This window comes from Plectropomus leopardus, chromosome 14, assembly GCF_026936395.1.
Source record: "Plectropomus leopardus strain MGB_pleo_1.0 chromosome 14, ASM2693639v1, whole genome shotgun sequence".
Lineage (NCBI taxonomy): Eukaryota > Metazoa > Chordata > Actinopteri > Perciformes > Serranidae > Plectropomus > Plectropomus leopardus.
Window position 1 is genome coordinate 12,581,682 of NC_142189.1, and position 22,576 is coordinate 12,604,257.

The 22,576-nt window shown below is 40.5% G+C and overlaps 2 protein-coding genes across 5 annotated transcripts; both read right to left on the reverse strand.

The window, feature by feature from the left end:
• Positions 1-33: 33 nt before the first annotated feature.
• Positions 34-13,588, reverse strand: fhl5 (four and a half LIM domains 5). 3 transcript variants are annotated; one of them, XM_042501409.2, is made up of 7 exons: positions 13,432-13,588; positions 5,110-5,287; positions 4,691-4,865; positions 2,415-2,584; positions 2,078-2,264; positions 1,771-1,918; positions 34-1,262 (listed from the first exon to the last, which is right to left on the reverse strand). In XM_042501409.2, the coding sequence occupies exons 2-7, from the start codon at positions 5,266-5,268 to the stop codon at positions 1,250-1,252; spliced, it is 852 nt and encodes a 283-aa protein (XP_042357343.1). In that variant the 5' UTR covers positions 5,269-5,287; positions 13,432-13,588; the 3' UTR covers positions 34-1,249. The 3 variants fall into 3 exon arrangements, with proteins under 3 accessions (XP_042357343.1, XP_042357341.1, XP_087943260.1); XM_042501407.2 differs by lacking the exon at positions 13,432-13,588 and adding an exon at positions 5,450-5,605; XM_088087134.1 differs by having other exon boundaries at positions 34-1,918; positions 13,432-13,586.
• fut9a (fucosyltransferase 9a) lies at positions 13,429-20,986 on the reverse strand. 2 transcript variants are annotated; one of them, XM_088087133.1, is made up of 4 exons: positions 20,772-20,986; positions 20,389-20,671; positions 18,008-18,246; positions 13,429-17,692 (listed from the first exon to the last, which is right to left on the reverse strand). In XM_088087133.1, the coding sequence occupies exon 4, from the start codon at positions 17,682-17,684 to the stop codon at positions 16,602-16,604; it is 1,083 nt and encodes a 360-aa protein (XP_087943259.1). In that variant the 5' UTR covers positions 17,685-17,692; positions 18,008-18,246; positions 20,389-20,671; positions 20,772-20,986; the 3' UTR covers positions 13,429-16,601. The 2 variants fall into 2 exon arrangements, with proteins under 2 accessions (XP_087943259.1, XP_042355996.1); XM_042500062.2 differs by having other exon boundaries at positions 20,389-20,986.
• Positions 20,987-22,576: the final 1,590 nt, after the last annotated feature.

Consider the following 22,576-nt stretch of genomic DNA (forward strand, 5'->3'; position numbering starts at 1 on the left):
GGCATCACTGGAGCAGAATAAAACGTATTAGGATGAGCAACAACAGGCCATTTCTTTATTGGAACAACCTTTAGAGTGTGAAGTATTTCACAAAAGAGGAGCATAAACTATGCATCAGTCTTTGTCCCCACAGTGTGGATACATTTATCTAGGCAACTATGATCATGCATAGTAAGCATGCAGCAGAAATATAGTTTGTGTAATTAACGTCAGACCTGTGGTCAAGCGAAATATGTTTTGGTACTGCAACTATTGATTATATTTTTAACAATTAAAATAATAATAAAACAATGATTAATTGAATAATCTTTTTGTCCATGGTGTAAGAAATTAGTGCAAATTATTGGCATCATAAAAATGCTTTTTTTCTCAATCAGACCAACAGTCCAAAATCCAAACTAATTCAGATTACTGTCATATAAGACTAAAAAAAGTATTATGATGTAATAGCTCACTTACGCTCAGCGTTAGATATGTAAACACACACAGCCTTGGGAGCCTTGTGTTGGTTCATTTTGTCTGTATCTGAGCACATTTTTTGAAAGCTCATAAATACAGAAAAAACGGAGCAATACCACTGTCCAAACAAGATAAGACCATAGGACACGACAGAGACATTTCAAAAATGCTGGAACAAAATGGAACAAATCTGTAATATCAGGCCCCCAGGAAGTGCGACCGGCCGTGAAGCCAGTTTTTCATTGGGGTCAAACAGTGTAATTACGACTATGAGTGTAATTACGACTATGGGCCCTAGAAGATGTTTCCCATTAATATACATTGTGCAAAAGACATCTGGATACATTTTTAAGCATTACAACCCCTGCAAGATGACCAGTTTCACCATCAGGATTTGATCCATTTGGTTGGAAAATATTTGGAAAATTTAGAAGATGAAATCAATTTATCCTCATTCAAGTTAGCAGAGTACTAAGCTGCAAGTAGCCAGCTGAGTCACCAGAAGTTTCTAGTGCATGTGCTCTATACATGCAGTAGTAGCGCCGGCCATTCGTGTATCTGTATATACGGCAATTGAACATTTGCCTCATTATCCAGGTCTTTTTATACATCCATGGGTATTATAGTGGGAAAAAAACTTTGTCTACATGTTGGGATGTAGGCTATTTAATGGCCTCACATGCTGTCATGTACAGTGCTGCTTTCTTTACAGGATACATTGTTACCATCTCCTCCACCGTCGCCATGTTTGTTGTTGTCAGAAACTCCTGACTCGTTCCTTTAGTGCCGTCTATTGGATGTATCTAAAGAACACATGGAAGTATGTGAGTAGTGACAGTCACTATGTTAAAATGGACTGATATGTTTTCCTACATGAAGGGTGTATAAATGAGCCTTAACGAACTAGCAAATAAGATTTTTGCTTGAAAAATGACTGAAACGATTATTCAATTATCAAAATAGAATACATTTTCTGTCAGTCGAGTAATCCATTCTAACCAGCCACAGTCAGCTCTAATAACAGCATGTGAGAAAAAAAAAAAGCATATTTCGTTTCAACAAACAGAGAATACATTCATCAACAACGCAACAATGACACTCTTACTTTAAAGATACATGTTTGTCTCTATGGAAACATCAGTTTTTGTGTGTGTGGGCAACATGACAGAACTAATGGTCATTGTAACACCAAAATTAGCATTTGACATTTAAAGTTTGTTTATGTACCAGGCATGCGTAGAAGAAATATTCATGGATATATCAGTATCAGAACAGGAGCTCTCATTATTATTAGGATAATGAAAAGGTCACTTCTCTCTGCCGCAGTCGGTGCACAAGATGTTGTCGCGCTGGGTGAGGAAGCCACGTCCCACCAGTGACACGGAGCACTGAATGCAGGTGAAACACTCACTGTGCCACTGGCGCTCCTCAAAAGAGATGTACTTGGCCCCTGCCAGACCTGCACACATTAAAAAGATCAGTGCACTTACATAATGTTCAGGTTAACAGAACATCTTCACCTTGTTAATCTGACAGGCCCTACACAAATGCAAATCAAGGCCTTAAATATGAGCAGGAGAACTGCATGACAGAGTGAATGAAAACATGAGTGACTCACTGGTGATGGGTTTGGTGCAGCCCACACACTTTTTTGCATACAGGTTGCTGAAGCATTCGAGGCAGTACGGGAAGTTTTCCCTGGAGGTGAAGCGCTGACCTGACAGCTGCTTCTTGCAGCTGATGCATAGGAAACACTCACGGTGCCAGGGCTTGTCTTGGTAGGTCACTCCACCTGTTGTGATGGCCTGGAGGTAACACAAATCCAGAGAGACAAACAACCACAGTCCTCTTACTATGCATTCTTTTACTGTGCAGTCACTGTGTGAGTAACATTAAACCCCGTAGTCAGGGGGATTTAATGCAGCAGTCAATAAAACAGTCAGCTGTAACCTTACCTTCTTACAAGCACAGCACTGGTAGGCAAACTGCTTCTCGAAGCAGGGCACACAGAAGTAGCCGGTGTCTTTTGGGATGAAGGACTTGGTTCCTATTGGCTGCTGGCAGCGGTGGCACAGGAAGCAGGTCTCATGCCAGCTGTTCCCCTTGTATTCCATTTTGCGGGATCCTGGCACAGGGGACGAGAACAGCTTAGTCAGCATATGGTACCTCTATGACGGAAACACACTGAGGCCCAAAATAGTCCTTCTTTATCTGTGGGGAGAGGACACTGCAATCTTAATTATCTCGGACATAAATTCAGCAGAGGAAGAAATTGCATCACTGGGTAGGGATTTGACTGTGTATATTTAATATGACTCAGCTTTATGTGACTCTCCACGCATACATATAACATATTCACACAGATGTATTTTCATTATTATTAGTTGATTTTTATTTTCATTTTATGTATATAGTATAATATAATATTTTTTAGCATTTAGTATTTGTATATTTAAAGTTTTTCTATAATATATTATTCATATTGTATAATCTATAGATATATATTCTTATTCTGACAGAATGCTATGGTTTTTTTTCTATTGATAAAAGTGTGATGTATGTTTCACTGTGTTTTTACTGCTCCAGTGCAATGCCTTTAGAGCCTAATAAAGTATGTGCATCCATACATACCATATATCTGTCTGTCTGTCTGTTGGTCTCCTTAAGAAGATCATGTGATATGCTTGAAAGCTCAAGAGGAGCTACTAAATGGACTCAACTTGTAGAGTGACACTACTGTCTATTGTCACCTGTACAACAAACCAAATGCATTAGGCTGCTGATATGGATCTCTTACCAGCCTGTTACGTACAGTGCACGCCAACTTTAATAAATAATCCAAATCACATATGAATAAACTGAAAATAGCAACAATAACCAGTGACATCTAACCGATTTTTTCACAGTCTATCCAGACGTCCTCATATTATTAAAGGTGGAGTCAACGATTCTGGAGAGTGATTTTTCACATTTAAACTCCACACCAAACAAATGCACCCCTCCCTCCTGTCAGTGTTCCTTCAGAAGCTCCAGTAATAAAGTTTTATTTACGTTTCATTACTACCACGGTGTAGCTCCTCGTGGGTGAGGACGTGGAGGAGGGAGAGCAGCCAGTATAGTGGCATAGTGTTGTGTGGCTTGATCCGACACACTTTGTTTTCCATTTACAGAGCCAAGGCTGTAACCATTTTTTAGCTCACACACAGACAGACAGCTAATGGACTGTGAGGAGAAACTAGCCGAATTCAAAAAACTACTGAATTAGAATTGCTGACGGCAACATTAAGTAGTCATACTGTAACAAAGGGAATAGTTTGACATTTTGGGAAGAATGTTTATGCGCTTTTTTCCCCTTAAAGGTCCAGTGTGTATGATATAGAGAAGATACATTTGCAGAAATGGGATATGCTATTCATAACTATGTTTTCTTTATATTTTAATCACCTGAAAATAAGAATTATGGTGTCTTCGTTAACTTAGAATGAGCCATATCTGCATATCTAAGCAGGTCCTCTTGCATGGATTTCACCTTTTTTTTCTTCAGTAGCACAGAATGGACAAAGCAAACATTGGCTCTAGATACGGATTTCCACATTTTTGCATCTGCCAATGTGGTTCTAATATGCATTTTGCACACAGGAGAAGTTTTAGTTGGTTGCAATCTGCAACCACACCGCTAGATGCCACTAAATCCTACACGCTAGAACTACAGCATTAAGGGACTTCTGGTTGATTGGCCTTTCTCACAGCAGAATTTTTGACTTGTCATAACAGGAAAACCACAGGTGTCACTAATGACGCTAATGATTGCTCTGCTCTATTCAAGTGTTCCAGTGAGCCTTCGTGCACAATAGCAGGAGCCAGAAATCAAAGCAGCTAAATTTAATTCAGCAATCAGTCATTTCATTATTTACACCTGTGCTTTTTCGACTAAATTACAGGCAATCTGTAATTACCGCTGATGAATCCTTGTGCAATCATGTGAGCTAGCTGAATCGCTGTACAGCACTTTTTTTTTCACATAATGGCCAATTATTGCCAGTACATCAAATGGATGGACATTCTTTTGAGCCACAAAGGATCATTTTGTAACTTTTTCGAGCAAGAGACTCTGACATACCTCACCTCCCCCTCAGACACCGATGGCAAAAGTCCAGCGGTTTAGGGGAATGCACCTAGCCATGCTACACTCTGCCATCATCATTATCATAATCATCCTAACATACCATACCTGGCATGATGGTTTTCTTGCAGGTGCCGCACTTGGAGGAGTAATCGTGGGCGTGGCATTCAGTGCAGAGCAACAAATCCTCCTTGGCGGCAAAGGCCTTCTCCACCAGAGAGCGGCTGCACTTTGCACAATTGAAACACTGCTCGTGCCAGTGGCGATCCTTGTAGGACAAGTCCTGTAGATATTTACCACATTATTTATTGCACTTGTATATATAGGACATTTATTGAGAATGTGCATGTGAGAATAACTCCAGTAGAAGTAATAAGTTGGTGTTTTTTTGCACTGGATTGTGATGAAAACATTAAAAAACTTCTCACCCTCAGATCATAATATAAATAAACACAACAAACGGTCTTATTTTAGACATTACTGACAGCAAAGCTATTACTCTAAGTGTGACACTGGTGCTTTCTTACCTTGCTGTTACAGCCAATTGCTACAGAGCAGCCCTCACAGCAGTTAGCGAACAGGTTCTCATAGCACTTAGTGCAGTACTGCTTGTCCTCTTTCATTATGTACTTCTTCCCCAGCAGGGACTCTTTGCAGTAATGACAGTCAAAACGCTCGCTGGACATTGTAGTTTGATTTTCTTAGCTGCAGGTCAAAGAGGAGGAAAATTGGACAATAAAGATGAATAGAAAAGATGGAATAGTCCGAGCAATCCCTTCCCCCTCTCGTCAAGCGAAGAGGCCAAGTTTTCCCTCTTCTGTCAAAAGAATCTGAAAAAAATCAGTGCTGTGTTAAAGGAGTCTCTACCTCAGTTGATATGAGGGTGAGGCTGCAGAGAGCGAGCAGTCCGGGTGCAGGGATGGGGCAGGGATGAAAAGGGGTGAGGCAGGATTAAGGGGATCCACTAGGTGGGATCTTCTATAAATACTAGCCCTCTTATTAGCGGTAATCTCTGGGGAGAATGGTCCGCTGCATCATTCTGCACCTTTTAAGGGCTCTGATGGTGCACAGATCACTAAGCCTTGATTTAATCATTGTTGCTTTATTGTAGGAATGCAAAAAAGCAAAGAGAAAAAGCAGTTTTAGGACTAGAAGATAGATTATTATAGGAAAACATGACAACCTGCATTGAACTTATGTCAGTGTCCGAATACACATTAGTAGAAAATGTGATTTGAGCCGAAAGATGCAAAATATTTTTCTATGCATAATCAGTTTGAGTACCGGTGCCACAGCAGAGATGCTTGGCCATTTGGAGGCTGTGACGTATCTGGCCACACACTTGTGGCCTTCGTCAGTGCCTGCTACGCACACAAGCAGTTGCAGATGGCTTTTGAGAGGTAGGCGCCAGCAGCTTTGTGTTTGCCAGGTACTGAACTATATATTGCCAGGACCTCTCAGTAGCTATTGAGAGAGCCTTGGCAGCACTTCAGAAGGGGGAAGCTGCGGGCCTGTAGATGTCCAATCCATCCACGGCAAAATGGAGGAGGTGGAGCAGAAATGACAGTTTGATGGTGACCATCTTGCTGATAATGACACTCTTGTTACTCCACTAGAAAAAAAATTAGTATGATGCTCTGGAACAAAAAAATGATGGACAATACACACTAAAAATCACTGTGTTAAAAATGGAACCAGTCAATACAGCACTGTTGAAAACTGGGTTAACTTTAACTACAACATATTGATTGTTTTAACACAGTGCTATTCTTTACAGCAAATTGCTGTTTAGTTATTTACCCAAATTAAAATATGGTTTAAAAATAAATAAAAATTCAAGTTTCACCTTGAAACTCACAAACATATTGTTAGTTGTACAAAAGATGTGCACATTACATCCCAAACTGAAAAGGATAGTCTCTATATTACATGAACTATCATTGACAAATATATGAAGTAATGATTTACCAATTAGATTTTAATATTTTGCAACTATGCTTAGTTTAAAAAATAACACTAACAGTGGTTTACAGCCATATGATGTATAAATATAATGGACGTAGCCATAATGTCACTCACTGGTTTGTGGACTCCCGATTTGAAGCCTTGAGTTTTGCATTTTGGTTGTACCCATCTATGATATTTGGTGCCAGATGTGACCTGAGGTGACAATATTTGGATAATTTATTTCTATAGACCAAAACTGTTTTAGTGGCGTTTCCACTGATGTTTGTGTTAACATCACGTTTAAACTACTAAACATGGGTGTTTTAAGCAAAAACGGGATCTTTTTCTAAGCATCACAAACTACACTTAATCACAGCAATGTTAAGAAATATTAAGTTTAAATGTATCTGCTACGAAATTGTACAAATGTAATCGTTTGCAAGAACTACAAATACATATAGGAACACTTCTTTCAGGTGAGTGGGTTGTCAAAACAACCCTGTGTCTTGCGTGGTAAAGTTATTACATCAGTGCAATATTGACTCAAACTGGATCAATGTAGATCCAGTGAATGTGGTGTTGTGCCCAGATCATTACAGTACAGTATAGAATACAAATGCCCCAGATTTGTCAGCATGCATGTTTGACTCAATCACCCATACCAAGTGAAATGTACATGTCAAAAATGATGCCTGAAACAGTACAAATCCTCCTTGTCCGCCTTAAAAGCCCCCTAGTTCTTCAGCATCTTTGACTGACAGTCGACTAATTACATTTGAATCTTGGAACATGTGCTCATATCAGTTTTCCAAAAGGATCAGGGGGTGGACATCTTCATAAAAATAGCCCTGAGAAGACCACCAGTCCAGCCCACAGGCCTAATCCCTCGTATACACACACAGGAAGGTCATTGATGGGATGAGGCTGAGAGGAATGCAACTATGTCTAGATGAACTCTCTTGTCTTTTCTCTACCACTCCTTGTAAAGAAATTCAGCTGCAATTACACTCTTGTGAATAAATGAGATGTATTCCATTTTCGGATCAGCAGATGATGTTTGGAACACAGGCCTGCGTGTATGTAGGTGGTATCTACAAACCACTGAGGAATAATGTAAGACGGTGTTATTTTTGACCTACAAGCTGCGTGTTATGTAAGGCTTTCAGCACAGAATAACCATATCATGTTGAATTCAGGTGCAGGAGATATTTCTGATCTGAAGGCATGCCATCCTTCAGGTTTTACTTATTTGTAAGTAGGTGGATCTGCAGGATTACACAGAGTCATCTGCTGCTCTGGATTAAATTACCGCTGTATTGTATCCTCGCTCCCTGCTGGGGTCCAGATCAGCGGCTGCAAATCACAATGCAGACCTTAAATAAACCCATAACCAACTGTAGGGCAAATATAGTCAAAAAGCTTCTAATCTTTGTTGCACTGGTGGCTGCAGTATGTCTGTCATCATGTGACATGAAGCCAGGGGTGGAGGTGACCTATATTCACCAGCAAACAAAAACTCTCATCTCTTCGAGTGTATTAACACAACATGAAAGTCATGACAAATAAATTGCATGTCAACAGAGCGTTAGATATTAAAGCAGAGATTATAGTTTTGTCAGTGTTAATCTGCGTTTGTGCATGGCTGATTGTAATTTTATTATAACACGCTCTGATTTGAGTCTGATAGATAATAGGTGCTGGCCTTTGTCTCTTGGATTATTAACTTCTACGCCCAACAGCGCCAACTCTGCAGAGCAAAAAGCTTGCTGATCTTGCATATTCCTTTTTGCCTGCTTAATCCTCTGAAGTCAACTCGTGAGCAGCTGCCAACAGATTTCGTACGCGGCCTGTCAAATCCCAATAAATAGGCCTTTATTTGACCTGGACTCGGGTGTCCTCTTATCTTAATGTATTCAGTCTTTACAATAAGGTGACACTGGCTGTTTTTTCGCCCCTCTTAATCGAATGATCTCAGAGAAGAAGAGAAGCATTTTACTTTGGTGGCTCCTTTGAGGTGACGACTTGTTGTAGACTGAGACAGATCAACACGACACAGTCGCATCTCTCTGGAGCACAAAAGCTTTGCTGCACCAGGGTTGACAGCTGGTTGGCATGGTGATGACAGCATAAGTGGGATCCATTAGGGTCGAGATGAGGGGCAGCTCTAGTCGTTAATGAGAGGACTCACACAAACCTGGCCTTTTGAGCAGGCCTCTGCACTCCTCTGCTCGCTTTCAAAGCAGTGTTTTCCACTGAACAGGATAGCCACATAGGGGGGCGAGGAGATGCAATCTACTAAGTCTACAATCTCGCAAAACCTTACACCCCTTCAGGGAGGCCCTGTGAGCGCCCGGGTAATGCCTCCACCGACTCTGCCCCTCCACCGCCTCCCCAGTTCTCACCAAAATGAGTCATGGTATGAGTGGGTGACAAGACTTGTCACAACGCCAGACATATGATCTCCTCTGCTAAAGAGGAGAGAAAGTTGTCTACTCCTAGGAATGCAAAACCCATTAAAATGTTCTGCTCTTCGATCCCTCTCCTCATCCCAGCCCACTGATTTTCATGGTATTCGGACTAACTGTAGACCAAGCGGCTGATTACTTTTGAGCACCAGTAGCAGCAAATGAGAGCACAAAGCATACCTCAATATGTCACCTATAGAAGAAATGTACACCTAGAATTTTGCTAAATTATTCACAGCCTGCAAAAAAGAGATAGCAACATTAAAAACTGAATTTCTAACATACCTGCTTCAAGAAAAAAAATCCCAATCTTCCATCAACCTCAGACAGCTTCAGAACCCAAAAAGACTTGCTTTTTTCTCCAGCTTTCAAGGGCACTTTCCCAGTAATAACTTCATCCTCAGATCCTCATACTTAAACACTTCCAATTATACGAGCAATGCAGCACAAATAAACAAGCTTTCTATAAATGTTCCGGATGATTAGGCGGATCCAAAAAGGCCCAGCAGTCATTTAAACTCTGGCTTTATTTTCTGATCTGCAAAAGGTCAAAACATAGAATTTAAATTACAGAGTAGGTAAATGGTTTCATGTTTGTTGACATTATTTCTGCATTAATTTGGCTGAGAATGTTTTATACCACAAACCTGCAATAACTGAAAGTTTGGTCAATTGGGTGCAGCAGAAACTGTGTATACAACACTGACATACATTTTTTTATTGTTTTTTATGTGGATGGTGACTGTATTAGCAAATATTTGCCTGTTTACACTCCCAGTATATATGGAGCAAGCAACAATACATTCCAGATCTTCTGCTACATTATGAACCATCCAGACCTCTCAGGGAGTCAGGGTAAAGCGTGCTTTCCTTCCCCAAAGCCAAAACTTAACAGGGAAAAGCCTTGTTTTTATGCCCCATATATTTCGAAGAAACTCCCAGAAATCTGCATATCCACTGCAACTCTCAATTCTTTTAAATCAAGGCTGAAGAGCTTTCTGTTTGCTGCTGCCTTATGTTAAATCAAATAACCGTACACTGCACAGTAACTCTTATTCTTTGAGCCGGTTTTATTCTGGCTGAGCTTCTTTTTATATTCTATTCTCTTGGGCCTCTTTAAGGACTTTTTTTTAAATTCCAAATATCCTTTTATAACATATCTTTTTCACTTTCTCTCACAAATAAAATAAAATGCCCTGTTGCTAAAAAGTGTGCGATATATATATATATATAAACTTTTCTTGTCTTACATCATTTTTGGAGTCATGTTTTTGGTCACCAGTTTTGTCACCTCACCCCTGAGGGAAATATTGGACTCTTTCAATATGAGTATTTTGTCTCTTGTGTGGAAGAGATATGAAAATTAACTTTTCGTAAGAGGGGTTGGCAATAAGGGCTCATTTATGCTCAACATCATATCATGTGTTATTTGTGCATATTAATGGATAAGGAAAAACAAAACAAAGTAGTAACTCCATTGATTGAGGCAGCGTAATGTAGTTCAAGCAAGATATGCCCGTCACAAAGAGAACAAAGAAACTGAAATAATTGTGGAACGAATAGGTGTATATAATATATACTAATATATAACAAAAGGAAAAGAATTCTCTGTCCACCTTGAAATGTATAAAATGGTTACACAGACCTTCGCTGTCTGCAGCGCTGCCTTTCTTTGAAGGCACACTATCATGACCACCTTAACTGTTGCCTCCTTTGTTGTTGCAACTTTTGACTCTGCCCTTTAGCGCCATTTGTTGGCTGTATCTATGCAATCATAAAGGATGCATGGAAGTATGAGGCCAGTCACGATTCTAACATTTGAAACAGACATATCTATTTTTGTACTGAAAGGGAATATATATGCAATAAAAGAAGGGGTCTGGGCTAAGAAGGGGTGGTTAAGTTAAGGCGACATAACTATTAGTTTTGGCAAAGGAAAAGATCACAGATGTCTCCTACAAAACACCTGGCTTTGGGTGGCATAAATGTGGCTGCAAAGGTGTTGGTGTATCAACAATCTCCTGGATCAAAGTTTGGTGTTTGTTGGAACCAGCCACCCCGCATGGATGTTCATACTCTTAGTCCTAATAATAACACGAATGGGTTTATGTTGGTGTTTGTGGAAATGTCCAGTGTGCCTGAGCACAAAGCACAGCCCCTGGTGTCATTATAGTGATGCCAAGGACACTGTCCAAATGACATATTTTGATGCCCTGGGAGTGAAACCAGGCTGGCTCTTTTTCTGTTTTAACTTGTTGCTAATTTTGTCCATCTGCACTTTGTTGTTGTAGCCACAGTTTTTTTTGTTGTTGTTTTTTTTGTTTTTTTCATTGGAAACAGCTGCATGTAATGGCCAGAAACAATATTATGAGAGCAGTTTCTCTGAACCAGTACAGTAAAGTTGCAGGTCGTAAACAATGAGATGAAAGATGCTATATATAGATGCTTTGTCAAGCTGATGGGAACTGCAGAGTCAGGTTCTAATAGTCTCTGCGTTCGTCACTACGAGACACACCTTTGACATTACAATCTGTAACACTGTCTTGAGTTCTCAAAACTGGAGGGACAATCCCCTCCTGCCACCTGAACTTTCACATTAATCCCCAACAGACATCGTTGGATTATATGCGCCACTGATCCCGCCAACACACACACACTTTGACCTGCAGCGCTGAGTGGAGGCAGTTGACAAAGATGTGTCATCTCTGTCGCGCGGTGGAGGAGACGACTGTAAATACCAGAGAGCTAGTGAGGATATGGGGTAACTAACAACAGCCAGAGGATCGAGGCGTAACCAACACAACACGCTCTCCATGCTCTCATCAATCACTTATCAAGGCTTTTGGATTGCTATTTATACCTCCGCCTGCATTACATGGCACTGGAAAACACTGTGGGCAACATCTGTGGAAATTATATTTGGTATAGATGCAAGAATACTATATCAGGTGGCCTCATGCAAAATGTTTTAAGAGCAACTGACTCTGTTGAATCTGAAGAACTAAAACTTTCACATGTAAACAAGATCCATGTGAGATGATAGAAATGCTTAAATTTGACCTTTTAAAATTGGCTTTCTTTCTTTTAAAACATGGAAAGTAGACATTGAGCAACTTAAGACAGCCAATAGTGGTGGGAAAACATAAGGACAGGAAGCAAAAAATTAGAGATTTAAATAGCAGAATAAAACAGGACACACTAAGCATGACTGAGGACTGGGATTAAATAAAGGAAAAACAAGAGGAGATCAGGGCAGGTCATGACATAGAGTATGTTTACAAGGACATAAATAACCTGTTTATGATTGTGTTTTTGTAGCATCCCATTTATTTGTGAACATGCAAACACCATATTCCACTCATGAGAAACCCGAATATGCTAGCTGGAGGATTTTACAGTACAGTACAGGATTTTGAAATAAACTGGGATGTATACAGAGACGTGATTTCTCTGTGCTCATGTAAACACCATATTCACGATCACAACAGGATAAGCCTCATAAATGGATTATTCATGTCCATGTAATTGCAGAGTGACTGTCTTGAATTAGTTGAGAAGATCAAAACCATTCTCTAGTTTGTACTGTAAATATGAAGCTTCAGCCTTAAGCTTGTTATCTTGCTCAGCATAAACAGTGGAAATAAGGGGAAACAAATAGAAGCAAAAAAGACACTGGGAATGCCACCGCAGTGCTAGGATAAAGCACTTGCCAGCACAAAACTCACCCAAACACCTACAGCTCTCCCTTTATTGTTAATGGTTACAGTCATTTTATCATAAATCCATTGTGTAAAAGCCCATAAGAGGAACACACAAGAGCTGGGCATTTACTTTTTGACATGAAAAACACTGAAAGACCCTGTAGGTCAGCTAATTCTTAAGATTTCAATGATCTAACAACAGTGCCATCTGGGAAGCGAGATCTAATGAATGTCGCAACCATCCTCAGTCTCCCCTGTTTCTCAGAATTTCAAACCGCTCCTCTAAGGAAACTAAGCAACAACTGAATTTAAAAAAAAAAAAAAAAAAAATTGTTTCAGTCAGTGTTACCAGATGGGAAATGGCAAACCACGATACCACAGGCGTGAAATGATCATGTTTTGAGGAAAAGCACTCATGAGTCATAACCATGAGAACAAATAGGCATAAATCTATAACATGCTTGTTTAAATGACTTTTTGACATGCCTACAAATCTACCCATAACATTTTTTAAAGCAAGCTGATGATGCGTGGAAGGGGGTATGAGTCATAACTCTGAAAAAGTCCATCTGTCCATCAGGGTGACAATTTTTGTAATAGCCTACTATTATAAAATTAAATTACGAGACAGCATGACTGGAAGTCTGCATGAAAATGCATGAAAATGCAGAAATAATTCTAAAAATGATTGGCCTTACCGGTGCATTCAAAACAACTCAACTTGAAGACAGCATACCTTAGTTCAAGCTCCAGAACGTCGCGTGAACATAGTCAACACCAAACACGAAGATGTGGAAACACAGACGTAGGATCCATAATTTGCTCCTCTGATCATCATGTAAAATTAATTAAAATAAGAAAACGTTGGATAAAGCTGTCTGCCTTTCTCACAGCAGACAGTTTGACTTGTCATAGTGGGAAAAGCACAGGTGTTACTAATAACACTGACGAGCTGTTGCAGCATGCAGGGTACAAGGATCTGGAAATCAAGGCAACTAGTACAGCAATCCTTCATTTAATTATTTGCACCTGTGCATTTTCTTTTGTGACCATTTAAAATGTCTTCTGTGAAAAATGTCTATTGAAAGTATCAGAAAAGGTCAAATTATTGCACATTATTGCCTAAAAGCATTAGTGATCATATGTCATTGTACATCTGTAAACACTGGTTTTGGTGTAGGAATTCATACATATTCTTCATCAGCTGCCTCTTCACAAAAAAGTGCTTTATGCTCCACTGATGTTTGCTCATTTATCCATATCTTTATTTTCTTTGACACTATCAGACATCTACAGTTAAAACACAACATTTGGCAAAATACAATGATTTGGCAAAAAACTTGTACTGATTGACTCACTGATCATTTCAGTGAACTGGCAGAAAATGAGCATTTCTGGAGAAATCGTCATGTTCAACCACACACAAAGATTTCATCCCACTCAGTCAGTGTTTTTTAAGGACTCCAGCAAAATCAGTGCCAGGTCAGACAACATCCACAGACGTCTTGATTCACTCTCTGGTGCTGTGACACGCTCACAGACTCAGACATGGGGGGGCAGAGAAGCCACGGCTCCTCATGTTTGTTTTGTGCAAAAAAGAGAGAAGATGAAAGAGACAGACAACACGAAGAAAAAAATAACTTTTTGTTCCTTAAAGTCACCAACCACATTTGACAAGAAACCATTGTTTTCATACATGAGATTAGACTGTACATTATGAAACCATGAGTGGCAGTTTCATAGTTAATCTGTGGGACAGTTGAGGTCTTGGATGACAGTTTCTCAACTCACAATAGCTTCATCTAAAGACAGCCACCAGCACAGTGAGTCACACAACTCCACATGAATAAAAAGTGCTATATCTCTGCTGCATTTTGGCACGACTTTTTCAATTAGGTCATGCCAACAAGATTACCGCCTAATCAAAAAAAAAAAAAAAGTGTAAAATTGTTGCTTCCCTCGGTGAAAACGTCCACCTCACAACACTAAAACCATTGTCTCTGGTGCTGGAAATCCTTTTCAAGTGTCTCTCACTTTTGATTCACAGCCTCTCGAAGCACCAACAAAGGCGCAGCAAATTCAATTCACAGCCCGACAACATTTGCTTGTTATAAAGAGATTTGAACATTAAAAATATATACAACACACTGTTTCTTTTCCCCATCAACACTGTTAGAGCTCGCTCAGTCTGGTACAGGAATGATCTGTGTTAGTGGGCTGGTTTGATCCAGATGATGAGTCAGTTCACTACAAGGTTTATATACAGGTTTCACTATATGGCGTTTGGAGCCATATTCCATAAGAAAAATAATTGACTTCATTCTAATATACATCAATGGTCCCTTTGACAGTGAAGAAATATCAAAATGATAATAACCTGAAACCTTTGAGTACTTTCACCAAGAAGACACCAGCTCATCTTGCATAAAATGTTGACTTGGTTTTGCACAGTTTGTTCTGTAAAAACATTAACCATCTTGTCAATAGCTGCTGAGTGCTGTTGAGATGCATTGTTCAGTGGAATAGCTGTTCTGACGACATTTAAAAGTGATATCTACAGATGCTGATGCTTTTCATGGTGTGATCGTGAGTGGTGTAGGTTGGCTGGCGAGCCACAAAACTGTAAACAGGAGTGTAAACAAACAGAAAAGAATCTAGAAAAATACCGTTCACATGCAACCTTTTCACTCCCCAAACAGTACTGCGATGTGATGATTCAAAGACAGACAATCTTGCAGCAATTGTGAACTTTTCTCATCCTTCACATTTTGTCTTTTAGGTCTCAAACATGTGGGCTGACTCTAATTCCCACCCACTTCACCAACATCTGCTTTAAATAGTTGAAAATATCTGTGTGAATATTTAATGTCACATTGTGGGATGGCAGTACGCACAGTAAAACAGCTTCAGTAGTATGTTCATTTTATGCTCTTTCCCATCACCGCATTCAAATTAAAATTACAGATCAAATCAGAATGCGACATAATGAGGTGTCTTGGAGTTTCATATTGCAGTACAACGGCTCTGTACTGTACTATCATCATCCACATGGGATCCAACTGCACTGTGACACATCACATGTGACAATGAACAATTCACAACTTGATTAAAATAGTAACCTCCCTCTCGCAGAGAAGAGTCTCATCTGCTGTTGGAGACTACCGGGGTAATGATCACCATGTGCCAACTCCATAATACCATGTCCGCCTGTCTTACTGTACACATGTAAAAATTGGTTGCAGTGCAAATTTACAACAAAAAAAAAAAAATTGAGGGAAAGATGACAGCTACATAATTCCAAAAATACACAATATGTACATGACACAATTGAACTACTTTCACATTTGGGTTCAGTAAACACTGCATAGGTGACTGCATCACTAGCACAGATGAGATTGTTTTTTTTTTATCATATAATGCCTCACTTGAATAAATATTACATAAATATTTGCACTTTTTATGTCTGTCTGCAGCCAACACTTTTGTCATATCCACTTCATGAAAAGAAAAAACAACCTTGCGTCATGAATGTTGCCTGTTATACAGGAAAATCCATACAATCAAGCATTCGCACTAATAGAACGAAAACATAAAAAATAGCAGCAAATGTTGTCATGTTAAGCAAAACATTGGTTAAAATAATAAACATAGTGCATTGGTAATTCATAAAGAATAAACAATAAATGAAAAACACCAAAGGCAAAGTAAGGCTTAGCAAAATTGGCTTGTGAATAAAAAAAATTTAAAAAACATGATGGATGTGTCACTTGGCCACTGAACCAATAGAAAAACATCATTCCGGAGCTCTGGACAGAACAGTAATGAACCTTCATGTTAACCGAAGGACAAAAACCTTAAAGCACAGCCTTTAACAACAAAACAAGCACTGCATAGCCCTTCAAAGCACTATCCGCCCCAGTACCACTTGTCAAGGTTATTGAATGCCTTGTACTCCTTGTGCCTACGCAGGTAATCACAAGCCAGGCATGTGTGCTCTGCCCAGAAATAGGCCTTCTTTACTTTAAAGTGCCGCCTCCACTCAAAGTACCTGAGGTACATTTCCTCATTCTTGTCCAAGAGCAGCAGGTAATCGGCCAGCTCCTTTGGCGAGGTGAAGTCGTCCACATGGATGAAGGCGTCCCCCTGGATAAAGTTCTCGTAGTTCTGCCTGGGCGGGCCAAGAACCACCGGCACAGTCCCCACAGAAAGCGGGTTGTACAGTTTCTCAGTGATGTAGTCCTTGTGGATGGAGTTCTCAAAAGCCAGGTAGAATTTGCAGCTGGCAATGGTAGGGAAGTAGTCTTGGTCCGAGATGTACTCCCCGAAGGCTTGTCCGTACGCGTGAACCTCAATGTGTTTGTATAGCTCATTGTAGTACTTCACGCGCACGTGGTCCTGGTTCCAGTTGCTCACAATCCAGCAGATCAGTTTGTTCTTGCTGGGTGGGACAAAGTCCTCCTCGCCCTCCGCTGCTACGATTGACCCATAAGGCACTTCAATGTCAGCATCCTGACGGTAGTTGAGAGTCAGATTAAACAGGTTCTCAATCCCAGGCAGTTGGGAGGAGTGCGAAGGCGACTCCAAGTTCATCCATATCCACTTCTGGAAGGATGGTCGCTGGAGCGGTGGCAGGTTGGACAGGTCGGTGCAGATGTCCCGGTGATGGATGACGACCCCATCCGACTTGTTGTAGAGGTTCCTGTCCGCTGTGATGAAACAGCCATCAATGTTGAAGAGAGAGCTGCACACGCCCAGGTCGTAGGTTTGTCCAAAGGGCCAGAGCCAGATCAGAACGGTGGTCACGTTTTTGTCGCTCTTGGTGGAGAAGAGGTTCTTGACCCGGTCTGTGGATACTGTGGACTCTACGGGACCTGATAACCAGCTGGTGGATGGTTTAAAATACATCAAAAACAGAGTCACAAAGCATCCCAGTATGAACGTGCCGAGCAGAAGGGGTCGTAGGATTCTGTGGAAAGGTGCAGATGGCATACTCTGTCCTGGAACGGGCACACCAAAGACAAAAAGGAGAAGTCAAGATCAACGCAACATCCAGACTAATCATCTAATCATGCACAGGTATTGCAAATTACGACCACGTGCTTATGAAATCTATTGTACTGGATCATTGATTCCGAAGATCATTTGTGCCTCAATTAAATACACTTGGCTTGTGAGCATCTGCATGTGAACACAGTGTTCCTATTCTTGCTATAATCCATGAGTATGCACCCTGCTGTGCGTAAGGCACACACTACTTTGGATCAATACTCATAAAGGAAAATGTGTTGCCTCCACAAACTCATTATACCAACCTGGTGGATTTGACTGAATGCTGAAATCCAAGCAAGAGTGGAGGTTGTGGGAATCGGAGAGAGCGGTTCCTACATCGGGTCGACGATGGGATCAATCTTCTTTGTGATTCAGCGCTCATAGACAAACAAAAGAAATTGCAGGTCACAGCTAAGAGGTGCTCCTTTCGCTGTGATTAACAATGATCCTTAATGATCTAATGAGGTGATCTTGAACGTACGGGTCCTTTCAATGACGCCTCCTTTACGTGAGCAGGGAGAGAGAATCAGAGAGAATCAATTAGGGCTGTAGAAAAAGCATGTCTGTGAAGTTATGTGCAATCAACATGCAGAGCTTCATCTCCACAAACAAATCGTCTCAATTAGCTGGAAAATAAAGAAGATTATTGCTAAATTGCTGGTTGACACCTTTAACACCTGAATCGACATCAGTTTTGTGGTGCTGCATTTAGATGCCTCTCACAAGAATTTAACTCTCTGGAACGTGAGAAAATTGGTTTGATAATTTTTTTAAAAAATATGGAGTAAAAGGCAATAGACAACTTGGCAAGAAATGTCTTACACATTGCTTAAAAATTACTAAATGGTGTCAAGAAAATGACCTGAGAAATAGCTGGGGGAATGTTAGATATTATCAAGAAAATATGGAAAAATGTCCAGAAAACTACAGGCTAATTGAAATAATTATAAATTTAAATTATGTTGCAGAAAAAAAAGTTTCTGTCTTTTTTGAGGGTTTTTTGTGCTTATTTGCATGTCATTTTTTAAAAATTATTTTTGGGGCAAAATCTTGTTAAGGTGCTTATTGCCTTCCTCCCATGTTTTTGAAAGAAATCCAGCCAATTTACTCAGGTATCAAAGGGTTAATCACTGATGTTATTTCAAATTCATTGCTTAAGTATGGCTATAAGCTTCCAGTTATTAGTTTTACCATATACAATGTATTGTAAGAGAATGCTGCCATCTTAAGGCTGAGGAGAATAGAGAGGCCCCCTGACTCTGAAAACTCTCTGGGGCTCAACACACCTGCATGTTGCTTAGAGAGGCCATACAAGTAACTCAAGAGGTGACTTTTCTAGAATTTCACACATCAATTCACAATTTCACATTTCACAATTTGTACAATATATAATGTGGCATATGATAATGGCCTTATGCACCCTTTTATCTCTCCCATGTGTGATTTAGAGACACAGATCAGCACTAAAAGGCCACATAACCCAGAGCCAGATTCCTTTAAAAGCTTGCGGTATCAATACATTTGCATGCATGCAAATCCTCTTATACACAGTTGTAACATGTTTGTTGTGAGCAGCGGTGATAAGCTCTTTGCTTTACAGAGCATGCTGCCCGTGCATAACTTCATATGCTGGTGTCATAAGAAGAAAGCTAAAGTGTACTGTAGTGCAGAGATCAAAATCTATTAAATATGCAGTGTGTGGTAAAGTTATAGCGTCTCCATGGTGATGCTGCTGAGGTCAGAGCATTTAATATGAGAGGGCTCACACACTCCTTATTTCCCTCTTTGCATCTCTGCGCCAACAAATGAGACCTGGGTGAGACATGTGCAGCTCAAGCATCCCCACTCAGATTTTTAAATAACATAACGGGGGGTTTTCTCAAATGCATTGTGATGTATTTGGGACACTGAAAGAGCACCGCATGGGTGAGTAGTCTGCAGGGAGGCTAGAAATGACTGGAGAGAGGCAGAGGGAGGTAAAAAAACGCAACCACAGATTTGGGTAACATCAGTCACGGAGATGCATCAAATCCTTTATGTTAGTAACAGGTAGGATAAGAGGCAAAAGGAGAGTCCTGCAATAAAAAAAGATATTTTCTTCTCTTATTTCCACTTTGATTGATGTTTTTTTTTGTCAGTGTGAAGGCCAAATCACTGAGTGTAAAAGGACACTCCATCCCAGGTGAGAATTAATTCCCAGCCACCGAGCACTGAAGGTCATTTTAAAACGTGATGCTATAGTGGAGCCACTGTTTAAAATGGTTGTCTTTAGGCGTGATACTGCATCCAAGTTGATGGCAATATTTGAAAGATTCGCTGGGATATTTCATGTGTTGCCCGACACCCTTTTTGCGCACCAAAAACGCGCAGAATATAAATAATAGCATGGAAGATGATGCTGGAAAAAAATGCAAAGACAAGTAAAAACAATATTCACTGGAGAAAACCCTTTATAATCCCCTTAATGGTCAAGTGCATTGAAATGTAAGACAGAAAAAAATGCATGTAGAGATAAACACCCTGAGGAAATGTGAATTTACAGTGAGATCATTTCTAATTAGCTGGCGAGGATTTGCCGTCAAAGCAGGTACCGCTGCTCAGCCATGTAGTGCAGGGAGAAAAAACAGCCATGCATTTCACTCACCATCTCGACAGGCGTGAGTCAAAATAGCCCTTTCTTCTCATTTCCTCCAGAGGTCCGCGTACCCTTTTTTCCCCTCAAAGACACCTTGCAACATACGGAAGATGCGGATGCGTTTGGAATAAAAAATCGCGCCCGTCCGCCGTATTTGCAGGAATAGATCCGGATGAACCCACATCCATCGTCTTGATCCAGAAAAATGATACCTACTGTAGCAATGTGCGCTGAATCCTTCCCTGCTGCTGCTGCTGCTGCTGCTGCTGCACACCGACGCAAAGAATGATGGCTGCAAAATAAAAAATAAAAAAATAAAAATTTGGCGGCTACTCCGTCAGCCCGCACACTAAATACATGTCTCGGTGTGTGAGGACGCCATGTATGCTCACTGATGTGATGCGATGTGGAATAATTCCCTGCTGGCTGCCCATGCGCTACCTTGCTCTGTTTACGGTCAATGCAGCTGCGGGCTGTGGCGGAGCTCCAGTGAGCGTGTGTGTGCGTATGAGTGTGATGCTCAGATTCAGCGTTAATGCATATTAAACTTCAATCATGTGCTGAAGGCTCTCCTCTGAATAAACAGGTGAATCATTGCTGCAGCGGATCTTAAGGTCCCCCCCCCTCGTGGCCTGCATCGACTCTTTATCCCGGGAACAAAATAATGGGACCTCTATGTGTTACATGGCTGCCTTTTAATGATGTAGCGGTGAGCCAAATGCTGAACTATGACCGCCAGTCACTGAGAATGCACCACAACCAGTAACTAAGCAATTTATGCATTTTTCCCACAACATTTTTATGATTTTATTAACAACAATCGCTACAGATCATGCCTGAGCACATAAGGTGGGATAATTATTCTACTATTAACAAAGAGGCACTTCAGCTTCTGGCCATTAAACGTTTGGCATCGCACATTATCCTTATAAGATCATTCATTAATCATTTAAAGATGCACTAGGCGATTTGCTATTGCACTTACACTGAGTTGGGGAAGAAAAAAGAATAGTCAAAATCAATCGCTTTTATCAATCAAGCACCAAAACTAAATCCGCTAAATCCTCCAATTCCCATAATGCACTCAAAATTATCTCACACTTTTATGCTGTCTGTCATACAACACGGAAGTTGAGATATTCCGACCTCCTACTAGAAAAAGTACAATGGAATACTATTCCGAGTTCGAATTCCTCAAAAAATAAAATGTATAATGGCATCTGTTACTGTATGTATTGTTTTTCCTCTGTTTCGCTCAAATATGAAAGGAGGCAGCCCCGTTAACGGTGCAGTTGTCCATGGACTAGCCACAGAAACACCTGTTAGTCATTGTCTGTCACATTTTTCCTTTATGTTTGATGTTGCGCACCTTGAAAGCTTGAAAGTTGGAGTTTAGAAATTTCAGCCAGGAAATTCTGACCTCCAACTTTGAATGGAACGCAGCATAACGCCGCCTCTTCAAGGAAGTAATTTCACGCCATTATGCCGTCTTCCTGTTCTGTATAAAAGGTACAGTCGTGGAAATGGGGAGACAGAGTTGTCTCGCCTTTAAGCTGCCACTGTAGGTAGTAACTGCTGAAATGATGTCTGTATAGATGAAACAGCTGTCAGGAGGGGATCATGGTTGCCACAGGTGTCATGTTTTGGCGACGTGCCGTGTGTGCAACCCACCATGTAAGATTTAAAAAGCAGTCAGTAGTAGTAAGTCAAAGAAGAAAACGGAGACTGCAAACAATGTTCTCTGCCAAGTCATGCCATTGTTATTGTTTATAAAGTACTGCGGACGAGTATGTTATATGTAACACTAGGCTGACGCACTTGTGTATATTGTGATGGAAACTTTTATCCTACACCTTAAGTATTTGAACTTTTATATCTATACATCGCCAATGCACTTTTCACACATATGCTTTTATGCTGCACCCACGCTTACGAGAAGTTCAACAGCTTGTCAGTTGATAACTTGGAAATGTCAGGGTGTGAAGTCATTAGTTATCAGGGTGATGACTGTCTGCTGACTTAGACAGCACACAAAGCTTTTTTTCAACTTCCCTAACCTTTTGTCTGACATTTCCTCATCCACACTTTGTACCAAAACAGTATGTATTTGTCAATATCAATATTGTTTTGGGGTAAACTGCCTGAAATAAGGTCATCCCTGGAGCAATCTATGAAGTTGGGGGACTTAGGAGAGACA

Excerpts from the sequence above, each read along its gene's own strand:
- fhl5 (XM_042501409.2), bottom strand. The coding sequence starts at position 5,268 with ATGTCCAGCGAGCGTTTTGACTGTCATTACTGCAAAGAGTCCCTGCTG. Across the intron at positions 2,585-4,690 it reads CAAGAAAACCATCATGCCAG|GATCCCGCAAAATGGAATAC; the intron begins GTATGGTATGTT and ends CCCCTGTGCCAG. Across the intron at positions 2,265-2,414 it reads AGTGCTGTGCTTGTAAGAAG|GCCATCACAACAGGTGGAGT; the intron begins GTAAGGTTACAG and ends TGTTACCTCCAG.
- fut9a (XM_088087133.1), bottom strand. The coding sequence starts at position 17,684 with ATGCCATCTGCACCTTTCCACAGAATCCTACGACCCCTTCTGCTCGGC.